General features: G+C 47.6%; 1 protein-coding gene across 6 annotated transcripts in view; it reads left to right on the forward strand.

Annotated features, from left to right (window-relative positions):
* The first annotated feature begins 354 nt into the window (after positions 1 to 354).
* Positions 355 to 11,593, forward strand: part of EIF2AK1 (eukaryotic translation initiation factor 2 alpha kinase 1) — a 34,722-nt gene continuing 23,483 nt past the window's right edge. For 2 of the 6 annotated variants that reach the window (XM_047779510.1, XM_047779513.1), the window contains exons 1-3: positions 355 to 528; positions 7,499 to 7,657; positions 11,316 to 11,449. In XM_047779510.1, coding sequence (XP_047635466.1) covers positions 411 to 528; positions 7,499 to 7,657; positions 11,316 to 11,449 — 411 coding nt within the window. In that variant the 5' untranslated portion in view covers positions 355 to 410. The remainder of the gene's footprint in view (positions 529 to 7,498; positions 7,658 to 11,315; positions 11,450 to 11,593) is intronic. The other 4 variants (XM_047779508.1, XM_047779509.1, XM_047779512.1 and 1 more) reach the window with 3 other exon arrangements.

Genomic DNA, 11,593 nt, shown 5'->3' on the forward strand with positions numbered 1-11,593 from the left:
ACGCTAGCGCCCGAGTGTTGGCATGAGACATAAGAGCGCTGACTCGTCGGGTATTCGGGTCTCGAGGTCAGTGGGGCGGGGCCGCAGGGAGCGCTGGGGAGACTCCACCAGGGCGAGCAGGTCCCCCGATTCCGCCGCCGACTCCCGCCGCCGCCCACCAGGCGACAGCGTCCGGGGTGCACCCGCGCGGGAACAGCCCATCCTTCCCTCCCAGAGCGGGCGCGGGGGGCGGAGCCTGTGGCCGGGCCCGCCCCCTACAGCTCCTCCCAGGGGCGGGGACGGGGGCGAGGGCGGGGCAGGTCGTCCACCTCGCGAGCAGCTACTTCCGGATCCGGTGGCGGTCGCTGAGAGTGCAGAGGGCAGCGCTCGGCTGGCCGGCGGGCAGTGCGGCGGCCCGCGCGCGGCGGGCGATGCTGGGGGGCGTCTCCGGGGCCCGGGAGCGCGAGGCGGAGGGCGACGGAGGCGGGGCTGTGCCTGCGCCGCCTGCCATCGACTTCCCGGCCGAGGGCTCGGACCCCAAGTACGATGGTGAGGGACCCAGAAGGCCGCGGGGGCCCTCCCCCTTCGCCGTCCGCCTTCATTCCTGGCCAGGCAGGCAGCTGCGAAGTTCGCCCCAGGACCTGGACCGGTTCGGCTGGATCCGGGCTTGAACCCAGCGGTGCAGTGTGGGGGGCGGCGGGTGGGCGGTCTGGGCTAGGTCCACTCGTATTGAAGCGGGGGTCTGCAACCCGCTCGCTCGTTTGCTTTTCTCTTCCTTGGTTTCCTCGCTGCGGACTCGGGGCTGCGGACGTGCTAGAACTCCCCTCAGGCTCTTTCCAGCTCCGAGCCCCCGGGTTTTGTCCGGCGAGGAGCTTGAACTTTGCAAACTAGTCGAATGGGACTTTGCAGACCCTGTGCGCTCTACAGTTTGGGTTGAGTTTTAATTTGTAGCTTCTCTTGTCTTTTGCTTTACTAATCGGGTAGCTAAAGGCGTCTCATGGTGAGGCAGTGTGGACATCACCCTCTTCGGTTAAAAAAAATGCTCACGTTTCCGTGAGGCTTTTGGTTACCAGGGAATATGATATGTCAGTCAAGTTGTTCATAAAACGAGAGATACTTAAAATATTGAGTGTAACCAGTTCAAAGTATCGAGTATTTTAATGGAATAGGCCCTTTATTTGCAGCCAATTGTTTTGGCTTTTTTTTTTTCTTTTCTTTTCTTTTTCCTTCTGTCTTTTTAGGGCCGCACCCACGGCTTGTGGAGGTTCTCAGGCTACGGGTCGAATGGGAACTGTGGCCACTGGCATATGCCACAGCCACAGCACACCACATCTGAACCGTGTCTGCCACCTACACCACAGCTCACGGCAGCAGCGGATCCTTAACCTACTGAGCGAGGCCAGGGATCAAACCTCTGTCCTCATGGATGCTATGTCAGATTTGTTTCCGCCCAGCCAGAAGGAGAACTCCTGTTTTGGCAGTTTTTAAAGTTAAATTTTGCCATCAAAGATGACTGCATCAATTCAGGGACATTTTTACCATGTGGTAGTTTGAATAGAATGATTACAGGCTTTAAGTTGAAGCAGGAAACAAATATTAACATGTTGCAGTGGATTTCAAGGTGCAAGCCTCTTTGAAAAGGTCCTAATTTATTCCTTAAATGCTTCTATTGTCATCCTCATTACTACCTACAATTCTTGCTCGTAAAGAGAAACAAAAGCAGAGTGGCAATTTACGTAGGCCATTAACAGAGGATAATTGGAAGATAACTATTGTTTAATGGACAAACTGATTTTTTCTGTGGGTCATATTGTTGCGGCTCCATATTACGTAAAGTGTTAGGTCATGGAAGTTGCAGCTGTCAACAGGCAAGTCTGTCTGTTCTGTAACTTTGCGATAAGGTTTTCTGCAGACTGAAGATTATTTTGGAAGGGAGTGATCTTAGATAAGCTTCTCAAAGTTCCCTTCTCTGTAGGTTACTAATAACACTTCTGTGTTTACATATGGCTCAGAGAAGCCCAGAATGTCCGGACATACTTTATCTTTTGCTCTGAAAAGTAAAGGTCCGTGAGAAACGTCGTTTCATTTTTTAGGTGTAAAAACACCAGGTAAATGATTTCTTCAAGGTTGTTTGTGTGGGGTGAGGAGGTCACTGTGGCAGTCAGGGGTAGCGTCGGAAGATTCAAAACCTAGGTGGGGAGGGCCCTTGTGACTCAGCTGGTTAAGGATCCAGCATTGTCACTGCGGCGGCTCCGGTGGCTGGTGTGCGCAGGTTCGATCCCGGGCCCAGGAACATCTGGATGCGGCAGGCGGGGCCAAATGGACAAAGCCAACCTAGATGGAATTAACAGCTGTGTTTTTCAGCACCTCTGTGTAGGGGTTCTCCAAGAGCCAACATCAGCCGTTGATCAAACTTTCTGTATTTTTTTTTTTCCCCCCTGTGGAGCCGCATGCTTTAGAAGGAGGGCTGACAGTATGCCCATTGTCAGACTCTTACTAATTTTTCTTCTTTCATATAACTTGTAAGTTTTTCAGAATTTTTACTTCAGATCAAATCTTCCAAGTTCTTTAATAATTTGGATCATACTTTCCTGAGGAAATTGAATTAGGTGAACCCTTTCCTGTTTGTCTTCTCCCTTCCTGCTTGGCAGAATTCTAGAACTCTAACTCATCTCCGGTGTGTAACTTATTTTTTTTTTTAATTTTTTTATTTTTTTGTCTTTTTGCCATTTTCTTGGGCTGCTCCCGCGGCATATGGAGGTTCCCAGGCTAGGGGTCGAATCGGAGCTGTAGCCGCCGGCCTACGCCAGAGCCACAGCAACGCAGGATCCCAGCCATGTCTGCAACCTACACTGCAGCTCACGGCAACACCAGATCCTTAACCCACTGAGCAAGGCCAGAGATCGAACCCGCAACCTCATGGTTCCTAGTCCGATTTGTTAACCACTGAGCCATGATGGGAACTCCATCTTATTTCTTACTCTTATAAGAGAATTTGGGAATTCCTTGGTGGCCTAGTGGTTAAGGATCCAGCACTGTCACTGCTGTGGCGTGAGTTCCATCCCTGGCCTGGGAAATTCCGAATGCTGAGGGTGCACCCCTCCTGCGAAAAAGAGAGAACTTGACTTCACTTTTCCATTTAGCCACTTAACCTCTTCTCTTTCTCTCTCTCTCTTTTTTTTTTCTTTTTTAGGGCTGCACCTGCGTCATCTGGACGTTCCCAGGCTAGGGGTCAAATCAGAGCTACAGTTGCCAGCCTATACCACAGCCACAGCAACGCCAAATCCGAGCCTCATCTGTGACCTACACCACAGCTCAGGGCAACGCTGGATCCTTAACTCACTTCGATCCCTTAACTCAGGGATCGAACCCTTGTCCTCATGGATACTAGTCAGGTTCATTTGCCCCTGAGCCAAGACGGGAACTCCGAGACTGCTTTTTTGATTGATTTTGCATTTAAAACATTTGTCAGAGTTCCCAGGTGGCCTAGTGGTTAAGGATCTGGTGTCATTGCTGTGGCTTGATCCCTGGCCCAGGAACTTCTATATGCTGCAGGCACAGCCAAAAAAAAACCCCAAAACAACAACGAAGTATCTTTATCAAAGAAAGATATCATGAATGGATTAAAGACTCCTCATTTTGTCCAAGTAAGAAAATTTAGAGAAACCACAAAATTAATTAATTATTTGTTATGGCTGCACCTGTGACATATGGCAGTTCCTGGGCCAGGGACTGGATCTGAGTTGTAACTTCGACCTATGGCACAGCTGTGGCAACCCCAGATCCTTTAACCCTCTGTGCTGGGCTGGGATTGAACCTGCACCTTTGCAGCAACCTGAGTCCCTGCATTCGGATTCTTAACCCACTGTACCAGAGTGGGAATGCCTACATTATTATTATTATTATTATTTGCTTTTTTTAGGGCCACAGGGCACCATATGGAAGTTCCCAGGCTAGGGGTTGAATCAGGCTATAGCTTCTGGCCACAGCCACAGCAACTCAGGATCCAAACCCTGTCTTTGACCTACACTGCCGCTCACGGCAACACTGGATCCCAAACCCACTGAAGGGGGCCAGGGATTGAACCTGAATCCTCATGGATACTAGTTGGATTTGTTTCCACTTTGCCATAATGGAAACTCCCTATATTCTTTTTTTAAAATGTGAAATTATGTTAGCATTTTCTTGTCATAGACTAGCCTTTAAGAGCATTATTTTAAGAAGTTCCCGTTGTGGCTCAGTGGTGACAAATCTGACTAGTATCCGTGAGAATGAGAGTTCAATCCCTGGCCTCACTCAGTGGGTTAAGGACCTGGCGTTGCTCTGGCTGTGGCGTAGGCTGACAGCTGCAGCTCTGATTTGACCCCTAGCCTGTGAACATCCATATGCCGCACGTGTGGCTCTAAAAAGGAAAAAGGAAAAAAAAAAAGGACATTATTTTAAGACCATTACATTCTGTACTATTGTTTATTTAGTCTTTGCTATATTGTTGGAAAATTGGGCTTTTTTCATTTTTTACCATTAGAAATAATAATGGGTTTGACATCTGTATACATCCATCTTTGTTAATATATGATTATTTCTTTAGGATAGATCCACAGAAGTAGGATTTGTTGGGTTAAGAAAAACATTAAAAAATTATTCTGGGGCCTTCCCATCGTGGCTCACTGGTTAACCTGACCAGTATCCATGAGGACTCGGGTTCTATCCCTGGCCTTGCTCAGTGGGTGAAGGATCTGGCGTTGCCGTGAACTGTGGTGTAGGTTGCAGACTCGACTCAGATCTCCAGTGGTTGTGGCTGTGGTGTAGGCCGGCAGCTGCAGCTTCTATTTGACTGCTAGCCTGGGAACGTCCATATCCTGTAGGTGCTGCCCTAAAAAGTAAAAAAAAAAAAAAATTGCTTTGATACATTTTGTGAAAATAATAATGACGAGAAAGATTGTGTTGGTTTGAATGAAACTCTCTTGCCTCACCTTCATTAGTATTCCTATTGAATATTTATGGCCTGCTTCTTTGACTTGATACTGGACTAGTCTTTGATTATCTTTCTTTCTTTTTTTTTTTTTTTGGTCTTTTTGCTTTTTCTAGGGCCGCTCCTGCGGCATATGGAGGTTCCCAGGCTAGGGGTCCAGTCGGAGCTGTAGTGTCTTCCGTTGTTCTCAGCTCTCTAAAGGGTGGCCCTGACCATCTTGCACATATATGTTTGTTGTGCTTTGTTTCTTTCCTTGGTTTGTATTTCCAAAAGTACAGTTGCTGGGTAAAGGTCGAAACTGAACTTCTCCGCAATTGACAGTCTGCAGTGTGTTGCCACAGGTTGTAAACACCCCTTGTGTTTGAAAGTTTTCTGTGCCCTTAACAATACCCAGCATCCGGAGTTTAAATAGTTACCAATCTGATGGGAAATTCTGGTACCGTAGTTATTTTAACATGTATGTTATAATTACTAGTTACGTTAAAGCCTGCTGGAACTTTAATTGTGCTTCATTTTCTTACTCGGTTGCAAGATCTCTATATACATTTTATTGCCTGTTTCTTGTCATACACAGAGCAGGTATGTGTACTCTATCTGATTTTGTGATTCGTATTTTAACTTCAAGGTGTATTTATGTACAGAAGTTTTTATGTAGCCACATTTTCCATTCTTTTTCTTTCCCATATTCAGACAATATGTATTCCTTTAAAACAAAAATCACATCCCAGCGGAAATGAATCTAACTAGCATCCATGAGGATGCAGGTTCAATCATTGGCCTCGCTCAGTGGGTTAAGGATCCAGTGCTGCCGAGAGCTGTGGTTTTAGGCCACAGACGCGGCTTAGATCCTGTGTTGCTGTGGCTGTGGTGCAGGCCGACAGCTGTAGCTCTGATTCCACCCCTAGCCTGGGAACTTCCATATACCCTGGGTGTGGCCCTAAAAAGACAAACAAAACAAAAAAAACAAAAAGCACGTCTTCATACAGGCCAGTCTTTTTGGGCCACCTACAGGTCAGAGAGGAAATTGGTGAGCTCAGTCTCGATTTGAAAGTCCTGGCTCTTCCAGGAACTTGAGTGTTTACAGAGGAGAGTAAAACAGCATTTGAAATGGGAGTGGTTTTCGCAGGTGTCGGCTCCACGGGCCCTGTTTCTGCAAGTCCCTTCCAGTGGAGTGGGTCAGCAGCCCTGGAGAGTTTCCTCCAACAGCCCCGCTTAGAGTTTTCACTCTCGTTGGCATCTCCACCCTCCCCTTCCTAGTGTTTTCCATCCTGATCAGGCCGCTTCTCTCTGGGTATCCCAGGGACCTGTGCTTTCCTCCCTGTTTCTGTCCCTCTCCTCCTTTTCTAGGCTCCTCCTGGCCTGAGGGCTGTTGCAGGCCTCCTTCCCGGCTGCCCATCACCCGTTTCCTGAATACTTGCCTCAAATATGTTTCCTTCTTTGTGGCTTTTTTTTTTTTTTGGCTTGTTAAATACCGTATTGAAGACGTGCTGCGTGCTGCGTGAGGCCGTATGACCGTCACCTTTAAGTGCCAGCTCACCTGTCTGCCTGGTCTTGTTTAGTGGAAGGAGGACGGGCTTGGGAGTCAGTCTAATCTCTCCGCTTACTTTTCCTCGACGTCTCTCTGAGATCAGTGGCCACGTGCGTCGAACGTCGAACGGGGGTGGTAACGGAGGGTGTTCGTGAGGATAATACGAGATCGTGTGTACAGAACACCTGGTCCTTACCCGCGTAACACCTGCCCAGAGTAACGCTTCCATCCATCCGCCCTTTCCTTTTCTTTGCTGCCAGACTTTTTTTTTTTGTCTTTTTGCCATTTCTTGGGCTGCTCCTGCGGCATATGGAGGTTCCCAGGCTAGGGGTCCAATCGGAGCTGTAGCCACCGGCCTACGCCAGAGGCACAGCAACTCGGGATCCGAGCCGCGTCTGCAACCTACACCACAGCTCATGGCAACGCTGGATCGTTAACCCACTGAGCAAGGGCAGGGACCGAAGCCACAACCTCATGGTTCCTAGTCGGATTCGTTAACCACCGCGCCACGGCGGGAACTCCACTGCCAGACTTCTTTATGCCTCTCAAAGGAAGGAGGCCATCCTGTTCGTACTCGCTTGCTCGTGTGCTTAAATGTATACTTTTCATTTATTTATTTCTGTCTTTGCACAGATTGTTACTGCCAAAACTTCCTCCTTTCCCCCCGGGCCATCTTTCTGCCAGTCCTCGAAAAGTCCAGACTTTAACTCAAAACTCAATTCCGGGAGTTCCTGGTGACTCATGGTTATGGATCCAGCATTGTCACTGCTGTGACGTGGGTTTGATCCCTGGCCCGGGAACTTCTGCTTCGCCGAAGGCGCTGCCTGCAAAAAGCAAACCTCCCCCCCCCCAACATCTTCAATTTCAGAAAATCTATCTTGATTAATCCCACTCACCGTACCTGCTGTTTTGCTTTTTATTTCCTTAAATTGAAAGTGTTTCATTAGTTAGAAAATGCTTTGTCATAAGGAGATACGTTTACCGTTTCTTAAAAATTTGTTCCCCCTTTTAATTTGCAGAATCTGACGTGCCGGCAGAACTCCAGGTGCTGAAAGGGCCTCTGCAGCAGCCGACCTTCCCTTTTGCAGTTGCAAACCAGCTCTTGCTGGTTTCTTTGCTGGAACACTTGAGCCATGTGCACGAGCCCAACCCACTTCGCTCAAGACAGGTGTTTAAATGTTAGTAAATTAGTCTTGCTAAATAAAACTTGTAAGACTGCTATGTTGTTTAATGCTGTGGGTCTGAGAAGCAGCTGATATGTAAACATTTGAAATAAGCTTTAGTGGTTTGTTTTGTAAATTTATATTTTCCTTTGGGTAATTCCATATGAACATCATTGCTGGGTTCTCCCAAAAGATTGATCACCATAAAATTGTGTGTATTTAAATAAATTAAAGGTAGGTTTTTTTTTTTTCCTCTTTTTAAGGCCACACCCATGGCATATGGAGCCTCCTAGGCTAGGGGTCTAACCGGAGCTGTAGCCGCCGGCCTACACCACAGCCACGGCAATGCAGAATCTGAGCCGCATCTTCGACCTGCACCACAGCTCCTGGCAACGCCGGATCCTTAATCCACTGAGCGAGGCCAGGGATTGAACCTGTGTCCTCTTGGATCTTAGTCAGGTTCATTAACTGCCGAGCCTCTATGGGAACTCCAAAAGGTAGTTATTTTTTACTTATAAGGTGATAATTCATATAATTTTTGAAAATCTGTTATGCTTTAGTTAGTGAGCGGGTAAATGAAAATCACAGTTATGTATTTTCAACCTGTTATTGACCAGAGCCCAGAAACAGTTGTGTTTTGTGTTCTTTAATAGAAAACTGTTTTTTTTTTTTTTTTTGGTCTTTTTGCCTCTTCCAGAGCCACTCCCGAGGCATATAGAGGTTCCCAGGCGAGGGGTCTAACCGGAGCTGCAGCTGCCGGCCTACACCACAGCCACAGCAACGCCAGATCCGAGCCACATCTGCAACCTACGCCACAGCTCACGGCAACGCCGCCGATCCTTAACCGACTGAGCAAGGCCAGGGATCGAACCCGCAGCCTCATGGTTCCTAGTCGGCTTCGTTAACCACTGTCCCACGACGGGAACTCCTAGAAAACTGTTTTCCTCTAGACACAGAATACGTCTGACACCAGATGTGTAGGGTTTTCCTCCCACATTGACCAGGTCTCCGCCGCCAGCTGCGTGTCTCACACGGGTCACCGGGTCTCCCTGGAGTGAGAGTGGAGCCCGCAGGCTAAGAGCCCAGTCCCTCAGGACTGCCCTCCTCTGGGGTGCTCGTCGCAAGGAGTAGGTCCCCAGGTTCTCAGGTCACCCGCACTTGTGTCTGTCTTGGCCCCAGTTGGGGGTTGCCTTTGCCCCCCTCTCTCTGATGCTGTGCTCCATCAGCTCACAGTGCTCAGGGACAGGCACCTGTGCTTTCCCGTTTATCAGAACAAAGGATACGCTGAAGGGTACTGAGGAGGAGCCAGACGGAGAGGGGTGTCCATGGAGGACCGGAGGGTCCAGAGTGCTGGACCTTCTGTGCCCGTAGGGCTCAGGGTCACCTGCCTCCTGGCAGGCGGATGTGTTCACTGACCCTGTGCTTGAGAGGTTTTCATGGCAAGCCCCATCCCGATTATTAGCTTAGTCTCCACTCCTTCTCCCCTTCCTGGAGGATCGGGGTGGGGTGGGGAGGAAAGTTCTAAGCTTATAATCATGACTTGATCTTTGGGGTGACCAGCTCTCACATCCTCAAGGGGTCTAGGGCACTGCTGCCACCAGTCATGTCATTAGCATATAAAAGACTCATCGCTGGAGAGTCCAAGGCTCTCCGAAGCTCTAATGTCACAAATTGAAGTCAGAGACCAGATATTAAAACCAAAGATGCTCCCAGCATCCCTGTCACTTAGGAAATTATATGAGTTTTGTAACCGCGTGGAGCTGTGTGCCGGGAACCTCAAAGACCAAATCTAGCACAGTTGTTGAAAATGTTTGTTTTCATTCCTGCCCTGGTTTACGTGAGCACAGAAATGAGCAGTGTTGCAGTTCATGGCGTTTCTTTTTATTATTATTATTATTATTATTTTTTAGTCTTTTGTCTTTTTAGGGCCGCATCCACGGCATAGGGACGTTCCCAAGCTAGCGGTCGAATCAGAGCTGTAGCTGCCAGCCTGCACCACAACCATAGCCACAGCCGCACCAGATCTGAGCTGCATCTGTGACCTACACCACAGTTTATGGCAATGCTGGATCCTTAACCCACTGGGTGAGGCCAGGGATTGAACCTGCAACCTCGTGGATCCTAGTCGGATTCGTTTCTGCTGCGCCACGACAAGAACTCCAGATCGTGGCATTTTTGGTTCAGCTCATTGCCTGAGGCCTCGAATAAGCCCAACCACAGATTTCAAGGGTCTTTGCAATCAGAAGTCTTTCCAAGTCTTGTTAACATCAGGTATCTTTAAATTTATCAGTACTTTTACGTGACCTTAGAGTGTTTTATTTTTAGTTAAAGGTAATTAACATTTTGATAAGCTTCATGGGACGAGAAAAGTGGTTAAAATATGATTGGTCCAGTGCCCTTATTTTTTTGAATATGTGGTTGGGGAGCTGGGTTGTACAAAAGGGGGTGTCCGTAGGTTCCAAGGCATTGGTTCCTGGGGATACTGTATTGGGCTCACTGTATAGAGAAGCAGATTATAACGATTTTAATATAATAATCTTGTTTCTGATTAAAGCAAGTCTGTAAAACTTGCTGATTTTAAATTTTTTTTTTTTTTGTCTTTTTAGGGTCACACCTGTGGTATATGGAGGTTCCCAGGCTAGGAGTCCAATTGGAGCTAGAGCCGCTGGCCCACGCCACAGCCACAGCAGTGTGGGATCTGAGCTGAGTCTGACCTACACCACAGCTCATGCAACTTTGGATCCCACTGAATAAGTCCAGGGATCGAACCCGTGTCCTCATGGATACTAGTCGGGTTCCTTAACCACTGAGCCACAGTGGGCATCTGTATTCTTAACTGACTAAAAACCAAGCGCTTCTGTAGAGACTTCTTTTTTTGAGCAGCTTGGCCTTGTGGCTTCAGATTTGACTTCCCTCTGGTGTTGGGTCTGTACACACACCTCATATGTGCTCTTTGTGTGTTGGTGACAGATACTCCATAATTGAGAACAACAGTTCATACTCGCTTTTGTTGTAAGTTCTCATCATTTGTTTCCACTCCTGCTTTTTAAATTTTTATTTATTTGTATCCCCCCCTTTTTTCCCTCCTTCCTTTTTAAAAGACAGAGGTTAGTGCTTTACTGACAGACCAAGCATGGTAAACAAGTGACTGTGGAATTAGAGCATCAGATAAGAAGTGATAGTTGAGCTGCTGCTCAGTGATTGTACCAATCATTTTGCCTCTTTTAGAGAATCAGCCCCCAAGGTGTAATGTGTATTTAAACACAACTTTCTGGAGTTCCCATCATGGCGCAGTGGTTAACGAATCTGACGAGGAACCATGAGGTTTTGATGTTCGATCCCTGGCCTTGCACAGTGGGTTAAGGATCCAGCGTTGCTGTGAGCTGTGGTGTAGGTCGCAGACGTGGCTCAGATCCCCGGTTGCTGTGGCTCTGGCGTAGGCCGGTGGCTACAGCTCTGATTCGACCCCTAGCCTGGGAACCTTCATGTGCCGAGGGTGCAGCCCTAGAAAAGGCAAAAAGACAAAACAAACAAACAAAAAAAACCCCAGCTTTTTTCTTACAGAGGTTTTTTTCTTGCAGAGGCTGTTGTGACTCTTTTTTTCTGTGTGTTTTGAAAATTGCTGTTTTATTGATGGCCTTTCTGGTAATCGTTTTCCCTGTTCTTTTCGTAGTACTTTGTCAGACCTTTATCAAAATGGGGCTGCTGTCGTCCTTCACTTGTAGTGATGAGTTTAGCTCATTGCGGCTACATCACAACAGAGCTATTACGCACTTAATGAGGTCAGCCAGGGAGAGAGTCCGTCAGGTAAGCACTGAAAAATGTACCTTGTGTGTGATAAAAATATCCTAACTTCAAATGAACTGTATTTTTAAGCGTTAGGAAATCCTCATTATAACAGAGATTTAATGTTAAGTTTAATAGGTTTATTCAACAAATATTTACTGAATG

This window comes from Phacochoerus africanus, chromosome 5 (genome assembly GCF_016906955.1).
Source record: "Phacochoerus africanus isolate WHEZ1 chromosome 5, ROS_Pafr_v1, whole genome shotgun sequence".
NCBI classification, from domain to species: Eukaryota; Metazoa; Chordata; class Mammalia; order Artiodactyla; family Suidae; genus Phacochoerus; species Phacochoerus africanus.